General features: G+C 37.0%; 2 protein-coding genes across 2 annotated transcripts in view; one reads left to right on the top strand and one right to left on the bottom strand.

Moving 5' to 3' along the window:
* The window catches only part of LOC145680397 (meiosis inhibitor protein 1-like), a 265,116-nt gene that overhangs the window by 239,922 nt on the left and 5,022 nt on the right, over nt 1-20,172 (top strand). Inside the window, exons 18-21 of the mRNA XM_081750854.1 lie at nt 114-314; nt 4,082-4,221; nt 6,425-6,646; nt 8,972-9,355. Of these exons, the coding sequence (XP_081606980.1) occupies nt 114-314; nt 4,082-4,221; nt 6,425-6,646; nt 8,972-9,355 (947 nt within the window). The remainder of the gene's footprint in view (nt 1-113; nt 315-4,081; nt 4,222-6,424; nt 6,647-8,971; nt 9,356-20,172) is intronic.
* On the bottom strand, nt 9,767-12,547 carry LOC145680396 (ecotropic viral integration site 5 ortholog-like). The gene has a single exon (XM_081750853.1). The coding sequence runs from the start codon at nt 12,278-12,280 to the stop codon at nt 9,800-9,802; it is 2,481 nt and encodes an 826-aa protein (XP_081606979.1). The 5' UTR covers nt 12,281-12,547; the 3' UTR covers nt 9,767-9,799.

The following is a 20,172-nucleotide window of genomic DNA, read 5'->3' as shown; positions in this document are numbered from 1 at the left end:
TATGCATTGATATTTTTGTGATTTGCAAGCATTTTTTAACTTCCAAATATTTTAATCAGTTAATACATTTGTAGATACTGCATGTTTTAATTGTTCGCTATTTTCTGTTTTAGCATTGAATCTTGCAAGTGTTCTCAAATTGACATCAATCTTTGTACCATCGCGACCTGATCCTTTCACCGTGACACGAATTGCATATTTGTTAACAGGTGTTTTAACGCAACAGAAGAATATTCCTTCATTTCTTTATGCTGCAGGACTCCAACAGGCGTACCAATTGCTTGTATTATCATGTGATTTCAATGACACAAGGAGTAAGTTATAATATAATATTTTTTTTATGAAGACTGTCATAATGTAAACGCGAAGATTATTTAGTACTTGCATGCAGTATTTATATTTATTGTGATCTAGAATGCATTTTACATCCGATCAATATTTTCCCTATTGACTTGAATTTTTGTATTATTGTATACATGGTTTTTGTGACAATGCATGATTGTCAAAGTAATAAAGTCGGTAAATCTGTTATATTAGAGTTTATACAATTTTCAGATGAGAATGTATTATTTGTTTAGTTCGTGATCTTATAGAGAATATAATTCTGAATAATAATATACATATTGGCTGTATTTGCAACACATTAAATAAAAGTAAGATTCAATGTCTGTATTATAACTGGTTAAGCAAAATAAAAACAATAGTACACAAACAATACAATGATAGATCCCAGGTTGAGTCGCAGTCCAGTCATAGATTTTCTCATTCTTTATGATCTTGAAGCTTTGCTGGCGTCTACTATTAATCCAATGTTCTCGGGATTGCTGCCAGAGTGAGTGTTGTGCTGAGCTTTCGTTACCATACAAGATGTTGCCGCTGTATGGTAACGAAAACTCAGCACAACAACACTCACTCTGGCAGCAATCCCGAGAACATTGGATTAATTTCTCATTCTTTGTTTATTATTGAATTCGCACCTACAGAGGATTTGGTGGGTAAAAATAAGTTTAATTCAGTTTTTTCCTCTTTTCATTAATATAAAATGATGGAAAATAATAGAAAAATAATACAAAAATAGGTGAAAAAAGAACGTCAGTTAGGAGGGGGTAGCTGCAATAATATTTTCAAGTTAATACATAACTGTTGGGGTTCCAAACTCGAAATTGATGTCCACTAAATTCCATCAAAATTAACCGTCACCCAATCAAGAATTCCCATCAAGTAAGCACCAAATTTGAAGTTTTCACTTGTTATCCGTATATATTGTGCCGATGTAGATCTCAGTTATTTCTCGTTCCCCACCAATATTAACGTCGATTTATTGCGTTCTGACATAATCTACAACAATGTATGTAATTTTTTTTTAAATATATCACAATAGGCTAGAAATATCGAAACGTAAGCTCAGGTAGCCATGACGTGGAGATTGGTAAAAGTTCCATGGCCTCTCTCAGATTGCGGGAAATGTAAACACAAAAGTGACAATATAACAAGCGGAACATGCCACTATGTAAGGAACGAATTGAATATTGAATTGTATATCATTTAGAGAATCATTGATAACTGACCAGTTTTCGTTGCTATGATAACGATAGAAACAATACATTGAAAGGTTGTAACACAGTCAAAGTTAGCAATAATGGAAAGTGCCAGAAATTATGATAATGCACATAATATTAGGATAATTTCATTCTCAACAGCCAATCAGCGGTGAACCTACAACATAATAACTGACCAACTGTCGTTGCCGTAGTAACGATGGTAATAATACATTTAAAGGCAGTAACAAAGTCGAAGTTAACATCAACAAAAAATTGTTAGAAATTCCTATGTATAATAAGGCACATAACACTAAGATACTCTGCACATAATAATAGGATACTTAGTGATGAGCCTACGATATTTCTTTGTAGATCTCCGCAAGAAATGGCATTTCAGTATTGAAAATATAGGTGTCCAATTTTGATGTCATCTACCTTAGGAAAAATCATGGGACCATGCCCTCGATGTGAAAACCATGCGCCTTGAGAATAGCCTTGTACCGTAACTTTGACTGTAGGAGGCTCAGCTGAAGTACAGGAACGGGAATCTTGAACCATTCCTCCTGGTAGGCTTTCCAGAAGCCACGAACAGCGGTAACACGACGAGATGGAAGTGCTCTTTTCAATAGTCCAAATCCGCAGAAATCAATGGGACTGGCATCAGGTTTCTTCGAGAAATTTGCTCTGCACTGGCGGATGAAGTCAGGACGGTTTTTGCGTCTCGTGGGGTGTAGGTTATGGGTCGAATTTTGCACAATCTGATAGATAAATCCATGCTTCATCCAGTATGGCAACAAACTTCCACTTTTCTCAGATAGATGGCGTTTGTAGAGCTGCCCGCAGTAGTTCTTTCTCTACCTTCTATGGTTCGCAGAAGGATATATCCATAACTTTTAAATACCATCCAGAGCTTTAATTTGCTACGTAGGTTGCGATTTACAGTTGACTGTGCCACGAGCAGTCGTCTTGCCATCACACGCTATGTTTTCCTACGGGACCATTTGACGCAACTTCTGAGGTACAGGTGGAATCACCACAGTACACAGTCGTTTTCTACTTCCCTACAGGGTGAATGAAGTGCTAGAACATCGTGGTATTTATGTCGATTAATTATGTTCTTGATGATTACTGACCCCAATGCACATCTATTTTCCCTGCACTGCTTTTGAATGTCACGGAAAACTTGGAGTTGAAAATTACTACGACGTAGCTTTCTCAAAACCGGTTCACCTTGGGACCCATGATGCGCACACCACATAAATGCAAACTTGACGCGATAATAGAGACTTTTGGCTTTCTCCTGTTGCTTAAATAGCTCAAATCGGTCTATGCTGTGGGCAGGGGTAGAAGTTTAAAATCGGATACAGACGGATCAACCTTCTGTAGTAATAATAATAATAATAATAGTGATAAATACTGAACAGAATATTGCATCTTCCTCACAGACAATATACTAATACTCCCAGGAATTTTAGCTATGATCTCACTTGCTTTAAATTCCAATAGCTAAAAATTCCTTATGCTTCCATGCTTTTGGCTTTTGTCTGAAGCCTTGTTCATGGAAGATGACAATAGGAATGAAAGAAATTAAAACAACAAAGAAATATAATGGAATAGACTCACCGGAGAACAGCAGTGAAGGTACACTTTGTCAATTGTTGTTTATTATCCGTCAAGTAATGGTGTGGGACGTTGTGTAATGGCACTCTTCTTAGTGAGTCCATTTCCTTATATTTCTTTGATGTTTTAATTTTCTATTACTTCATCTTCCGTGAACAAGGCTCCAGGGGAAAACAAAAGCCTGGAAGTGCAAGGAATTCTCAGGAATTGAAATTTGAAATAAGTTCTTCCTACATCAAAAAATAAAATAAAATAAAATAAAATATTGGAAGTTACATACAAAAACATAGTGAATGTGAATACTTACTTTTTGCTGGTGATTATACAATCTAATCTAACATAAATAAAATAAAGAGTTTGTCTGTCTGTCTGTGTGTGGCCTGGGGACCAGACGAGTAGACCGAGAGTTACAAAATTTTGGTCATGGGTACCTTGGTCCAGGTCCTAAACCAAGACGAAGCAGTTTTTTTTTTTTTAATTCGAACCAGGGGGTGCGTTTACCGGAACATATAAAAGTAGTATAAAATGACCGATGTTAGTGTCAAATTCATAGTTTTCGTGGTCGCTGTGATCAATGGTAAAGCTCCGATCGTATTAACTTCCAAATTCCCCCATTCGGCTGCGGCCCGGGGTCACCAGGGGGTAGGAGTACCGAGACATGTAAAAATAATCCAAAGTGGCCGATATTAATGTCAAATCCATAGTTTTCGCGGTCTCTGAGATGAATGGTGATACTCCCACAGGCGTTGACTTCCAAATATAGCCTTCATGCGAAGAATGGGTATTTCAGCTAGTATATGATAATTACATTAGCATTCTTAGAAATATTCACTCTCTCAGAATAAGCATTTTTTCATTTTCTAAGTTTTCTATCTGATTTCTTCAGTTAATGCAACATTATTTTATAATCTTTGTTTTAGCGTTGGTAAGATACTTAAACCATCAAGCTTTCCTCAATGTTTTAAAAACCGCTACGCAAGTGGATGATATTGAAGTCAAAGCAATCGCTTTCCTATTCTTATCTTTCATGGTACATTCCCAAAATAAATATAACATTCAGGTAAGCAGCAGTTTGTAACTTCTTTCTGTGTTTTGTAATTGCTGTTGATATTTAACACATTTACTATCAATAAAATTACAATAAAAAATAATTGCCAGCCCAGCAAAATTAATAATATTTTCGCAAATAAAATCTTAGTGTAAACATATTGTTTTCTTGCTTATTATTATAACAATTGAATTGAACTGAATGATTTCTAATATTTAACCAGTCAAAATAATCGTTTCTAGGCAGCATTAAAGCCAATTACAAATCTTTAAAGTGTGAGTCAGTTTAAGGTAGGAAAGTTAAGATGGTGGCCATTCTGTTAAGTATATGGGAGTTTTGCTCTCATTTTTTATTCACTTTTTTACTTTTAAACAACTTTTACTTTAGAACGTTTCTTATTTGTTACAATCTTAAATATGTTACAAATATTTTCTATATATTTGGCGCCGCTTTACTCTCTCTCATACATATTAAATAGTTAAAAGCAAGTTCACTTTTAACCTGCTAATCGTCCATATTGGATAGGTCATTTTGTGCTACAAATATTATTATATGACAATTTACAGTGGCTCAATCTAACTTGGCTTAACTTAACCTGTGACTTTCAAATCTTATTCCTCGTAAGAGAACGAAAACGAACACTTTAAGGCATCATATACACTTGAGAATTCGCATTTTAGAAACACATTATGACTTAAAAAAAAAAAATAATAATAAATTAAAAAAAAAAACCTTTATTGAACAACTAACGGTATTAATTAAGGTGTCAGATTAAAAATAAATGTATCGTTTATGGTTATTCATAATGTACAGGGCGAAAATAAACTAAACAATTCGGAGCATCCGTGGTATGCAAAACATCATTCATGGTAGCAAACATATTGTGTGATAACGATAAGCCATACAATATACTTAAAGGTAAGGTGGGAAGCACTGCGGTAACTGCTTCCTTCGCAGTGCATTCGTCATTTGTATTTTGCGTAGAAGGTTCTGGTTTAGTTATAGTATTTTTCTATATTTTGCGCTTTATGTATCATTTTTTCTTTTCTCAATAATTTATGATGCGCAGTATTTAATATATATATATATATATATATATATATATATATATATATATATATATATATATATATATATACAATATATGTATGTTTAGCAGAAGGGATCAAGGATTTATTTTCTAAAAAATGTTATAATTTCGGTAATTTCTGTTCACATTAGATTAGTTTAGGTTAGATTATGTTAGTGTCAGCATAATTTTCCAAAAAAATGATAGAATTTCGCTTATTTCTACTAATATTAGGTTAGTTTAGGTTAGGTTAGGTTAGATTTAATTACGTTATGTTAATGCGTATGTAATTTTTTACTCTCAAAATGCGGACATGTCCGCATAAATGCTGATGTATGGTAACCTTATGCTGTACACAGTATAACACTCTACACAGAATATTTGATGTTTTTTCTTACATTATTTTTTTTCTTTGATGTTAGACAAAATACGGTTTTCTTAAAGGCTTCTGTTATTCTTATCTACACTTTTGTTTTTTGTTTACATTTCAGATCTTCACTAATAACTACCCATACAATTACTGGAGGAATTAAGCTGACTCATGATTATAACTTTTAACCTAAACTTAGGAATGCGTCTAAATATTTAGTAATGACATTTTTTTCAATAAGAGAATCCACCTTCGTCAGTAGCTTTTTCTTTTCTTTTCTTTTCTTTTCTTTTCTTTCTTTCTTTTTTCTTTTTTTTTTTTGATCAAAAAATCCAGTATATTTAAATCAAAAATTTCCTTGTAGGCCTTATATATGGAGAACTACATGTAGTGTTGCCAAACTCAAACTATCAGTATTGATGTGCTTATTCCGTAGAAAATACAAAAACTCCATTTAGGGGCCGTTCAAAAATTTTATTGCTCCTTATATAAAAATGAATTATTCGCCAATATCGCAATCTTTTGATGCATTTTTTTTATCATTCCTAAAATTCTTGTTACACACATCCACACACACTGTTGTTTATAACTTACATCTCTGTACCTTTAAGTGGCATTAATAAATATTTAGACGCAATCCTGAGTTAATAACTACCTAGATGCTTAAAACTAGTCAAGTGCCCTACTTTCTCCCCTTTAACTTCTAGACATGACAATAAAATCTGCATCATATCAAACCTTTTAATCAGATTTTTGTCCACGTTTTTCTTTTGCAGGTAGCAGGAACTGAAATGGACATAGAAGCGATTGTGTTACTAAAAGCTCTTAGAAGTGGAAACCATAATGCGTTATTTGGAATCTTACAACTATTAACAGTTTTATTTGAGAACCACATGAAGTCTGAGTTTGTTAAGTTGAAATTTTCTGCTGATTCTGATTCTATTACAAAGGATTTCATTCGTGCGTTATACAGTCAACTGCAAATGCTGTGTGTAAAGGTTTGTTTAATTTCTTTTTGGATTTCTTTTTCAAATATTCAGTGACGGCCCGTGAGGGAAGTCACATTGGTAAAAATTAAACTTAGTCGTTACAAACTAAGGGACAACACTTATAACCTATATGACGAGATTGTGCATTTGTTTCGTGGAGTCGCTGCTGTGTGTTTATATGCTGTTAATAGTTGAAAAAGTTGTCGAGAGGGGAGGTATGAGTGCTTTTTTGCTTTACTTTATAGGGTAGCAAGAATATACGAGCACTGAAATTCAATACACATAGGTCAATTCAATACAATTTCATGGTTTGTTGTATTATAATATTGTTGTGATTTGAAGTGGAAAATGGAATCGGAAAAAAGAAATCAACCCACAAAGTAATGCATTCTAATTTTAGAAGGACTACATATAAAATGCTCCAGCAGACACAACTGCCTGTAAGGTAGACAAACGTTGAGAACTGTTATTTGAAGTGGTATATTTTATTTAGTAATTGTTATATTTTATGCATAAATCCACACTGTAGACCAGTGGCGTAGAGAAGTGGGCTGTAGCGCTTAAGGCTACCCATTCATGGTATAGTGATGTCAAAAATTAATTTTATATTCTATTTGTGATCCCCGATAATACAAATTTTTCTTATAATTTATCACAAGGAATGTACAGTCATGTTAAAAACAAAATTTACTTCTCAGAAGTTCTCATTAGCCCTACATAAGATGTTACCAAATCTGTTATGTATTGAATTCTCTTTTTTTTGGGGTAAGGGGCTCCTGAATTGTTAGCGCATGCGACTTCGTAGTGCATGGTTTGTAGTGTTATTAGGTCATTAAGAACACTATATTATTTGATTTAGGGATTTAGGATTTAGGATTTAGATTTCTGGGCTCTCGGCATCTTATGGCCATTTAGCCCGTCACGTTTGAGGGATGACGTCCCTCGGCGAGCACACTATAAGGAAAAGGGAAGGAAGCGGCCTGGGACCTATAAGTGAGGTACCACCCCTGCATTTGCCTGGTGTGAATGAGGAAAACCCAGGAAAACCTCGTTCAAGGTGGCTGGCTTGAAAAAGCTGTTACACCTTTTCGACCGAGTGCCCCCACCGGGAATCGAATCTGATAAGTTATTGAGGCTACTTGGAAACTAGTAATATAGGATTCTTGATGAATGATATGTTGTAGAATCACCGACATAAAGATTGAGAATCGAATTATATTCGAACAATCCCTCTCAATCAACAACAGTCCAATAAAAACTTGAAGGTTCATGTTAAAGAGAGTGCTAACTTTTTAACCAATAGAAAAACATCTTTTATGGCTGATAACTAAATATATGAACAACTATCTAAACAACTGTTCTTCACACTAGGGAAATAGCTTTCTGGGAAAATATTTGAAATGCGGATATGAATCTACTTCTCTTAGGATGTGCATTTCAGTAGCAGTCAAATGGTGAAAAATCAAGCTCGATCCAAATGATTGCTGTTACTCTGTTTCTTCCATATGATTTCGTCTTCCTGTAATGTTCTAAGCCTGTTGTTGGACATAGATGCCCGCTTCATTTCCTCTCTGACATTGTATTGTTTTCTTCCTTCTAAACCTTTATAGGTAAAATTGTATTGAGGCAGCAACTTTGACCAAGTCTTCTACATCACTCAGTTTATTACAAAGTAGAATTGAAATAGATAGAAATAATAGTTTCTGCATATACTGCACCAAGATGACACAAATAAAAATCCAAATCTGGATGCAAATCCAAAAATCGACATCCAAATCCAAAGAAAACTATGGAGGAGTTCTAGCGTCAGATGTATAACAGTTAGTCGTCAAGATATGAAGTTCACAGCAATATAAAAATTGTTACGAAATGTAATCATTGTAAAAAGAAAATAATTGTATCAAATAAGAGGGTAAAATCCTGGTACTTAGCTGCCCGCGATCTTGTGTACATTGCCAAGAATTCATGGTTTATGTTGAAATTCTACATTAGAAACAAGGGAAAATACTTTCTGACGGGTACCAATGAAAAAGGATAATATTTAATTATATTAATTAACGGCCGTATCATTTCGGCGTGAGATATTTTTTGGCATAAATTTGTCCTCCCCCCTCCCCCCCTCTATACCTCTTACAATACATATTTTAATCAGGACACGATAAAAACCTAGTCAGAGATAGTATAGGCACTAACTATATTTGAAAATTCACGTGAATCAGTGCAACCATTCGGCTGTAATGTGAGGAATCATGAACAAGATTACATTTCCTTTTATTACTATAGATAAATGTTTTACTTATATTTATAGTGATTATGATTTTTTCCTTTTTATAGGGTTTACCAGAAATAGAAGCATCGTGTTGGAAATGCTTATTAAGCGTGCTGAACTTTACTAATGCCTATGATAAAGAAATTACTTATCAAATAGTGCATCAACCATGGATGTTTCGAGCTTTGAATATATATGTAGTAATGCATCCAGAATGTGACTTTAGCATTGAGTTTCTTCACTTTTTTGAAAAATGGATTGACCTACAATCGTCTGTTGTTGTTAAGAAAGCAGTTCCGCATGGGTCACTTAAGACATTTTCACAAAGCATTATGGATAAAAATACATTTACTATGTATGATGAATGTATTTTAAAGTTGTATAAATGTGTGAGTTCAGCGAAGGTTGATAACGATGGGAAGAAATTCCTTACTGATATTATAACTAAGGTAAGTAAGGCCAAATTAACAAATATTCTTTTTTTTTTAACTTCTGTTTCTTTGTAGCAGCTGGTAATTAATAAGTTAATTGATACATAACGTTGTTAATTTTATTAGAGCATAGCGAGAGTAGTTTTATTCTTTCTCAACCATATAAATTAGTTGTACAAACATAATACAAAGGGCGACAACTAGAAAACAAGATTGGGTCAGTAAGAAATAAATGAATAATAAGTAAAAATCGCCTTGGCCCACACATAGCTTTTCACTATCCAGTAAGTCATGGACAGTGGTGCTATTCTAATCTTTTAACAACTGGCTCTCTCTCTCTCTCTCTCTCTCTCTATTGTTCCGTAACCCATCCCAGAGGTTCCGGATTCGATTCCCGACGATGTACACAAGGAAGATTTTATTTATTTATTTTTTTTCTTTTAAAAAAATGTTCTCGCATGGTCACACTTCAGGACTTGAACCAGTATCCGCATTCATGTGAAATTGAAGATCCGAGGGGTCATCGTGTTCGCTCTCTGTATCTACTGAAGTGGAGTGGGACGGTGGGTGAGGAGCCACTCCTCCGCCGACGAATCTTTGCTTCCAGTTTTCCAGTCTCATGATCTCTGCTTTTAAATCAGCTACCTTATCCTGCAGATCTCGAACTTTATCACTATCGTCCAGATTACTCCTCAATTCTCCTTCAGCTACCATCTCTTCATTCTTAAGCTCTAAAATTGATATTTTCTGTGTAAGTTCCGCTACACACTGTGTATTTTCAGCATCTCGTATCCTTGCAAGCATCAGCTCTTCTTTCATTTTTGATTCAAGATCTGAATATTTGTGCTGCTGCTCACGAAGTTTGGTCAGCTGCTCCCGTTCCTTATTAGCTGCCTGCTCGAGCTCTTCCCGTAATCTTTTGTTTTCTTCGTCTTGTCTTTTAAGTTGGTTTGTGCTCACTTGTACCTGAGTTTCAAGTTCCATTACTTTAAGTCGAAGCTCTTTAAGTTCCGTGAGAGCTTCCATTTCACGAATTCGTGTTGTCATAAGGTCTTCTTCTAATCGCTGCGTCTGCTCTGCTCGGTTATCCCAGAAGAGAAGTTTTTTCGGAGTACTATCGGGAGGAGGCGTGGCTTCCATATGATGCTCCTGCAAATGTCGCTGCCATTGTGCATTTAGTTCTCCTACTCTTTGGCGAAGGTCTTTGAGCGAAAGATTTGCTTCTGCTTCTCGCAATTTCACCGCTATTAACTCTTCTTGTAGATGCGCTACTGAGTTATCTGGCGTTGATTCGCGGAGAGTCTTCTTGTCCTCTTCTAGCTCTTGTATTCGTGCCCGCAGATCACGAATAAGAGCATCATTTTCAGCTTCTCGCAAACGCACTTTGACTAGCTCTTGCTGAAGACATTCAATCAATTCCTCCTTTTGATGCAAAAGCTCATTTTTAAGTGATATTTCTTCCATTGACGATTGTTGAGAATTTTGCGTCTCTTCCATAAGCAGAGACAAATTCCTGATTTCTTCCTGGGCTAGTTCTAACTGATGTGAAGTCACTAGATGAGTGTGCCTCAAGGCTGCAAGTTCTCGCTGCACTACGAACGTAGTTTCTTCTTCTTCTGCCCTTGACACTTGGCCCCTCACCAACCGATCGGCAAGCTCACTTGATTCAGCTTCTAACAATTCCACTCTCTGACGTAGCAAACGGTTCTCAGTTCTCAATCTCCTTAGTTCCACCATTTCCTCCTGCTCCTTCGTCTTCATAACGGTGTATTCCTTTTCTAGTTTCTTCATTCGCTTTGGATTGTACTTTGTATTGTATGCCGTAAGCATTAGGCCATCTGGATCTGCTTCAGCTCGTGGAGGTAAATCTTTCTGAAAATACTTTAACATTCCCTCCATATCAAGACAAAGTAAATCTTCTTTGCCAAGTGTTAAGAGAGCAAGAGCAACTTTGAAAATTACTTCCATGCCCTCAGAAAGGAAGACGTCCATTATTCTGCATGCAACAGGAAGGGGCAAGGCAGTAGTAAATAGAGTAAGAAACCAGCTGCTGGCATACATGCTAGTATGGAAACTCTGTGACTGGAAATGCACATGGAGGTCCGGTAGTAACTCCTGGACGAGATTCTCAAGTTGATACATACAGAGACCAAGTTCAGCCATTGTAGGTTTAAACATATCCCTCATTTTATAATCTTGCATCAGCTTTACTAGAACAGCAAATGCTTCTTCTTCTGGCATCTGCATAAGCAGAAGTCCAACTATAAAACCAGATCCTTGACAGTATCCTACTTCGCGGTCATGAAGTGAGTATGCTTTCATTACGTTAAATAAACTTTCTTGCCCCAACCCATCCTTTTCTTTAAAGAAGTCATGTTCTGGGTAGGTTCGAGCGATATCCCTTCTTATCACCTTTTCACATGCTGAGGTAGCTTTGATGTAATCTGCATACTGTTTTTTAACAGGAGAGTCATGGGCTCCACAAAGTAGCTGCCACACAATTCCTCGGAAGTGGTGAGGTACACCTTTTCGCACCAGTTCCTTAACAAACTGATTTCGTTTCTTCCAATAAGTATCCCAGTCATTAACAACTCTTCCCCAGACGGTCCAAGCATCTTCCTCTCCATCTTCCGTCCTTTCTTGGCTTGAACTTGTCCCTGATGTCACTGATATTTGTGAGGTGTCTGAACTCTTCCGGGAATGACCGCTGTTCCCGGACAATGAGTTCAATGATTTGGCATCAGCCTCAATCAGCCTGTTGGCCTCCTCCAGTTTGGCCAGCAGCGCCAGATCTTCTGCTGACGGTTCGTTGTTGTTGTTATGAAGGTTATTTGTAGTATTAGTGCTGTTGTTATTACTGGTACACGCTTTATCCGCAACGATTGTGCTTTGAAGACGGTTCACTGTTTCGCCACCAGAATGCGCCACCATCGCCGAGCTCATGGCGAACCCTTGTGGCGCGGCGGGTAGATCGGTGGTGGGACGGCCATCAGTTCGGACGCTGGCGTTCCTTAGTTTCTACACACGTTCCATTTATTATTTTCGTACTATATAACTCGATCACCACTTCTTTGTTACACACTTAACACTATTTAAAAAATACACTTAAATAAGCGATTTTTCAGTTTTTAAATTCTCCAGTCCCTGTTTCTTTCTTTACGAATGCTATCTGTCACTTTCTGTCTGCTCTGACTCGTCGCACGAACAGGCGTAAACCTCCAAACTGGCACCTCCCACATACGTCATGAAGCCCAACGTCAGCTTGATCTTTTGCAAAACATGTCCGGGGATTGACCATACGAGCGGGCACCAAACCCGGTAGAAATTCTGACGTGTAAGCAAGCAAAACCTAAATGCAGCAACAAATCATAAATACGGAAGATACGTAGCTCAGCAAGTTATGACTTCCTTGTAGACAACCAAACAGGAACATTAGATCAATACTTCAGCATTCTTTAAGAATGCAGACCTATAGGGAAGTTAGGACAGACAGGAAGAGAATAAAGGAATCCAGAAGTGAAATATTAACTAGCTTTGCGGAAGCTTGGGTAGGAAAGGACATTTGCCTTGTGCCATCATTTATTATTAACAGAAAGAAAAAAAAAAGAGAAATTACAGCGTGCTCTTCGAGCCTTGAGACTACAACAATAATTGTAAGGAAAAAAAATAAATAAATAAAATCTTCCTTGTGTACATCGTCGGGAATCGAATCCGGAACCTCTGGGATGGGTTACGGAACACTATATATATATATATATATATATATATATATAGTGTTCCACCAGAAAAGTGACATATTTTGAGGAATGATAGTATTGGTCATGACAAGCAATCGATCGGGATACCGATGAAAAGTTTACATTGCTTTGAATGTACATATCTCGAGAACTAATGAAGACATTGGAGTCATTTAAAAACGTGTTGCAGATAAGTAGCACACGTAGTAGGCATTAGGGGCCGTTTACATATTACGTAACGCTGTTTTTGATCAATTTACCCCTTCCATCTTCCTTGTCACACTTCGTAATGCAAGGCTGAACCCCTCACCCTTTATTAAGTAACACTTTTTTATTTTTTTTTATTTTTTTTTACCAATTTTGCTTATTTTGGGGGTTATCACAATAAAAGAAAAAAAATAATGGCAGAACTTTTCATTACTAAATGCTTGTATTTTGATTATATTTGTAGTGTTTTTTCGCCAACAAATCAAAGTATTAGAAAATGATAGTACCATAATAATATTTTAACCTCATAAGGTTGTTTAATTAACCAGTCTTAATTCTTCGAAATTCCATACTACCGTTTTAACAAAAAGATCGCACCCAACCTCTTAGGTCACGAATGATTGGCAAGAAGGAAGTGCTGCAGGAAGATACAGATGAAACAGTCCTAGAAAGTTGACATTGACCTCTTTTCTGGAATCTAAGATGCTTCCTGTATTTGAAGTTTCCCAGTATCGACGTTACAAATATCTCTTCCCTGTAGATCACAGATTCGACGAGTCTCGTTTGTGAACAAGCTTTCTGCCATTTTTTGAGCTTCAGTTTACCCCTTTTCAAATACATATATTCTTGTCCTATATCAGTGCCAGAATGCGAATAAACTCGATTTCTCTTGGAAAATTCAAATCTAAAGATAAAAAATTTAATATGAGATGAATATCCGACGAATTCGGTTTTTAATATCTTATTTTACTTGGATCGTTCTGTCGAGGAAAATATTATTAAAAAAAATGTTTCTTCTGTTTCACATGCGAAACCCCTTAAAAGAATAGAGTGGGTAATGATTCAAATCAAAAGTTTGAAATCTATTCTCAGAAATAGCTATACGATTGGGAACGCGAGGGCATTTTCAAGCGGTAGTTACGATCGCTAACAACTAACTCCAGAAAATGTATCGTAAATGCATTGCGACAATTGCCACAAAACAGAGCTTTATTGTATTGTAATACACGCAGGGTTCGTCACCAGCCATGCTGTTGTCTAGAGCGTCTTCAAATCTCTTCTGTATGATTCAATTTATACAGACTATATGTTCTCAATTTTCCAAAACAATATAAATATTTATTTATAAAAATGAAAAGAGCTGAATAAAATTGTTTAAAAGATTGCATATAAACCTGAGAATAAAATAAAAATTACAGAAAAAACGCGTTACGTAACGAAGACGTTAACCCACTACTCCTTCGTGTCATACTTCGTAACGCAGGGCCGAATCCCCTCTCCCCCTTTGCCACGTCAGGTAATATGTGGACAACCCCTTAAATCGTATCACATTCATTACACTCACAGATCCCAGTATCCCGGACAAAATCGCGGAATTCATATTCGAATTTCTATCTGTCCATTCAAATTTCTGTCTGCCCATTGAATTGAAACAATTGAAAGTTGTTTGTTTGCATAACAATACAAGCGTGCGGGAAAAGTACAGAGGCATTTTCACTAATTTATTTGGTTTCTTTCTTTCACTCTTAGTTAGGTCATGCGTGTGGGTGTTTATGTCAGGGTATAACAAACAGTTCTACGAACTTCAAATATTTTAGCAACTCGTTGTAGCGAACCGGTGCAAACCGGCTGAATAGTACCACTGGTCATGGCGTGCTTTCTGGAAATCCTGAACTGTAATATTAAAAATGAAATGAAATCTTAAGTTTGACGTGCTGCGGTTATGCCGGCTAGGCTAAAGGAGACAGTGGAAAATGAAAAAATGAAATGAAATTTTTTAAGTTTTACGTCCCACGATCGTGCCCGTTAGGCTAAAGGAGTCGGTGATGATGAGTGAAATGGTGGAATGAAAGAAGTGGGAAGAAACGGGAGAACCCCGAGAAAACCCACGAGCACGGTGTTTGTCCACCAAAAAGTCCACACGGCGAGAGCTGGGATCGAACCAGTGATCCCAAGCACCGGAGATGAACGCTCTACTACTAAGCCACCCTCATATATTCAAGGTCCTCATCACTGTTTTTTGGATGATGGAAACATTATTAAACATGCTTCACATATGCTTCTTAATTTGAGGAAGAGAAAGTAACCATAGAGGACGTGTCTGGCAACTATGTGGGATGTGGTAATACACAAACATTTTTGTAAGTCAAGAACTCACAAATAATCACTGGGGTGTGTGCTGGGACAATGATACAATATTTCCAGTTTCTGCTCTATTGTTCAGGAATGGGGCACAAATCATGCACATAGCTTCTGTTTCTTTAAATCCTTCCTTATTATTTGACAAAAGGTCCGATATTATCCTAAGACTTGTATTTATACCATACAAAATGATATCCCAAACTTCGTCAATCATTTGTTATCCTGACAGACCTTCTTGGACATGGGTACTTTCGTCTTCTACAGATTCCCTGCAAACACTGCACCTCTTATGCAATTAAAATACACAGCAAGAAAAGCTACTGTCTTCATAAAACTTTCTCAACACAAAATATTTCCGTTGGAGTTTCTTTTAAACGTGCACAGAGCTTCATATAAACTATTTATTCCATTGTTGGTGATGGGGTATCACAATGCCAGTTTGTACTTAGCCATGCCACATACCATACTAGCGACTGGCCGAGCTAGAAATTTCTGCACGTGTTTTCAAGATTACACGGAAAATTCACCACTACGAAAACTCCTGTGATAAACCTAACTTTGCAGAAAAAAGAAATTAGTCTCGCTTCCTAATTGCCGCCCTTGGTATTATATACTTATTTGGTGTTCGTTATTCGTATCATACTATCCTATTGTTTCTCTTTCTACATTCCAATTGTTTCTCATCTTTCTTTTCACACTTTTTCTCCTTTATTTATCCAACTTACCACCAACGTGGCACCTAACATATGGATGGATGTAATCTCCTATTTTTTATTTCATATATATCTATATATATATATATATATATATATATATATATATATATATACAGGGTGGTTATGAACTATACCGACAAACCGTAAGAAATAATAACTCACATCAAAATATGCGAAAGAGTTCATATGGACCTATTGCGAAAAGTGCACAGTTTCAGACCTAGGGCTGTCCAAAGTCGCGAAAAAGGTAATTTCAACAGACCCTATTTCGAATTCCAGATGGTGGTCCTTATCAGCGTAAAGGAAGTCACGCATACACAATCAAAATATGCATATTACATCAATTTTCAGTGGCTGTGCAGGGTATTCTGTACAGGGTATAACTCTCAAATATGTTCTGAATAGAGTTTTTAGATATACCCTGATTTCAAGGAAGGTACAAAGTAGGCAGGAGGGCAAGCCTTGGCAACAATCGACATCCAGTGCTTTGGAGGGAAGTCGGAAGTGTTAGGAATCGGCAGCTCCATGTTTTTTGTGTTCGGAATAACGTGTGATGCGATGTATTTCGTCACGGTATATTTCACGTTTTCTTCACTTAAAAGTGTGAAAGAAAACATCGCAGCATGCTTTTTCTCGAGTACGAGAGACATAGCTGTTGAAGATCCTTAACACTCCCGACACCGCGCCAAAGGATTCCATGTTCACTGCTGTCAAGGCTTATCGTTTGCCTACTTTAGACCAATCATGAAGTCAGAGCATATTTCAAAATTCGGTTGATGGCATGCCTGGGAATTTCATGCTGTAGGGAATACTTTGCACACCCATTGAACATTAATGAAATATGCATTTTTGGATTGTGTATGCGTAACTTCCTTTACGCTGATAAGGACCACCACTCCACGATTTCTCGAATTCGAAATAGGCCTCTTGAAATTTTACTTTTTCGCGATTTTGGACAGCCCTAGCTCTGAAACTATGCACTTTTCCCCACAGGTCCATAGGAACTTTTGACTTATTTTAATGTGAGGAATCACCTCTTACAGTTTGTCGGTATAGTTCATTAACACCCTGTATATATACTTTGTATAAATGAAAGTGACTATGTTTATGACTTCGCACCTCTTGAACCACCCAACTGATATCAATCAAATTTGATACATAGAAGAGGTTTTACTTTGACGGTGCAACTTAGGGGAGGGGGTAGGGGAAGATATATAAAAATGATTGAAATTGACCGATATTATTGTGAAATCCATAGTTTTCGGGATCGCTGAGATAATGATACTTCCGATGCCGTTTAAATCCAAATTCATTCCCACAAACTTGAGGAGGGGGATATATATATATATATATATATATATATATATATATATATATATATCGGGTGTTGCAAAATAAGTGTTACAACTCTTGGGAGGTGACTCCTGCCACTGAGACAAGAAAAAAAGTTCTCTTCAACTTTCTGCTATCGGACATAGTTTCAGATCTACAAGGTGCCGAAAGCGTGGGAAATTGACTTTCGGACGCCAATAGTTCGGAAACTATTCAACATAAAGAAGGCGGGTAAAAAATTCACTGAAGAAGTCATATCTGCTCTATTGAATTTTGCATGTTTCACAATCCTACAATGCACGCGCAAGGGATTCCCCAAAGGAACGTAGGGAGTCCCGGATAATCTGCCAAATGAAACTTGGTCTAAATGAATATGAATTGATAGACTTTCTACCAGGTAACAATAATTCGTTTGTCTTAAGTCGATATCTGGAACAAATACAAAATGGCGGACATCTTTATGCCCGTTGTGTGTGGTTGCATAATCGCCAGGTACGGATGTTGGCCAACAGTGACGTTCTGAGTATTGATTGTAGCGAATTTGTACTCAAATGTTCTAGAAAGACATCTGGAGTGTCGGTAGAGCATAACAGATGAAGCAGGGTGATTCACATGATTGGAAACACTTAACGAGAAATGCCCAGAAACGCACTCATACTCAGTAAACGTGAGTTCAAAGCGTCGGAAATGTAAGGATTAGCGTCTAGAACATGAAAGCCATTGCCAATTCACCAATAATATTCCCTCAAACCGATGCAATATGATGTGCACGGTTGCATACCAATAAGGATGCAACAACTGAGTCAAAGTTGAAATTGTGCAATGGCCTCAGTAAGAAACTGGGTAAACTAAATGAATGTCACTAATGGGATCGCATGATCGATATTGAAATGTGGCCAATGTCTGTGTTGATATCAACATGTAGCTAATGAACAAATGTCAACATGTCCCACTACTGCCGGGACATCGTCCCACGTGCGAAAAATAGGAAAATACCTACTCGGGTCTTGAATCTGAGGCCGTGGGCTCAAAGTAGGATTGGAAACTGCGACCACGCGAGCAAAAGCGAGCGCTCTAGCCCTGAGGTTGGAAGGAGCGTCACTTTCTCTGTATTCATTTCTTTGAGGAGTACCCACTTTGTTTGGCAAGCCCTCTTGTACAGCCTCCCGACATACTTGTGTCTTTCATTTTGTTACTCCTACTGCACAGTTGTAAACAATCAGAGCTTTAAGACGTTTCTTCCTATTTCTCATGTCATTTTATTTTCCATATGTATGGTGTTCCAGCTGTAGTGTTAAATATGCCAAATCGGTTCATTTTCGTCTTTGTCTTGGCATGTGCACTGTGTGTAAGATACGAATTTCTGAAAGTATTTTCCTATATTTCGAGTACGTCATATGTCTCAGAAGACGTGGGACATGATACAAGTTTGTTATTTTCACGCTCTATCAGAATTTGAACCATGGATTGAGAGATTTCTTTTCATATGTGTCGACTGTGGGACAATGTCCCAAACAAAGAGGGACATTGATACAATCGTGTTCTAGTTACGTTCTACCAAAAGGTGCACCAGATGCAATAGCAGAATGTACGTTATTTTCCTAGTTTTCGCACGTGAGATGGTGTCCCAGCAGTAGTGCGACATGTTGACATTTGTCCATTAGCTACATGTTAATATCAACACACGTATTGGCCACATTTCAATATCGATCATGCGATCCCATTAGTGACATTCCTTTAGTTTGCCCAGTTTCTTTGTGAGTCCATTGAATAATTTCAACTTGGACTCAGTTGTTGCATCCTAATTGGTATGCAACCGTGCACATCATATTGCATCGGTTTGAGGGAATATTATTGGTGAATTGGCAATGGCTTTCATGTTCTAGACGCTAATCCTTACATTTCCGACGCTTTGAACTCACGTTTACTGAGTATGAGTGCGTTTCTGGGCATTTCTCGTTAAGTGTTTCCAATCATGTGAATCACCCTGCTTCATCTGTTATGCTCCGCCGACACTCCAGATGTCTTTCTAGAACGTTGGAGTACAAATTCGCTACAATCAATACTCAGAACGTCACTGTTGACCAACATCCGTACCTGGCGATTATGCAACCACACACAACGGGCATAAAGGTGTCCGCCATTTTGTATTTGTTCCAGATATCGACTTAAGACAAACGAATTATTGTTACCTGGTAGAAAGTCTATCAATTCATATTCATTTAGACCAAGTTTCATTTGGCAGATTATCCGGGACTCCCTACGTTCCTTTGGGGAATCCCTTGCGCGTGCATTGTAGGATTGTGAAACATGCAAAATTCAATAGAGCAGATATGACTTCTTCAGTGAATTTTTTACCCGCCTTCTTTATGTTGAATAGTTTCCGAACTATTGGCATCCGAAAGTCATTTTCCCACGCTTTCGGCACCTTGTAGATCTGAAACTATGTCCGATAGCAGAAAGTTGAAGAGAACTTTTATTCTTGTCTCAGTGGCAGGAGTCACCTCCCAAGAGTTGTAACACTTATTTTGCAACACCCGATATATATATGTAGATAGATAGATAGATAGATATGGATTCAAATTCAGCCCACAATAATAATATTTAATTTTTACTGTCATAAGGAGTTGTGCATTTAAAGTTTATATTTCAATCAGCTAAGCGGGTAATCAATGCTAGTATATATATTCAATTTTTGTTA

The sequence above is a fragment of the Thermobia domestica genome, chromosome 3 (assembly GCF_964235325.1).
Source record: "Thermobia domestica chromosome 3, izTheDome1.hap1.1, whole genome shotgun sequence".
NCBI lineage: Eukaryota > Metazoa > Arthropoda > Insecta > Zygentoma > Lepismatidae > Thermobia > Thermobia domestica.
This window is presented reverse-complemented; position numbering and strand designations above follow the sequence as displayed.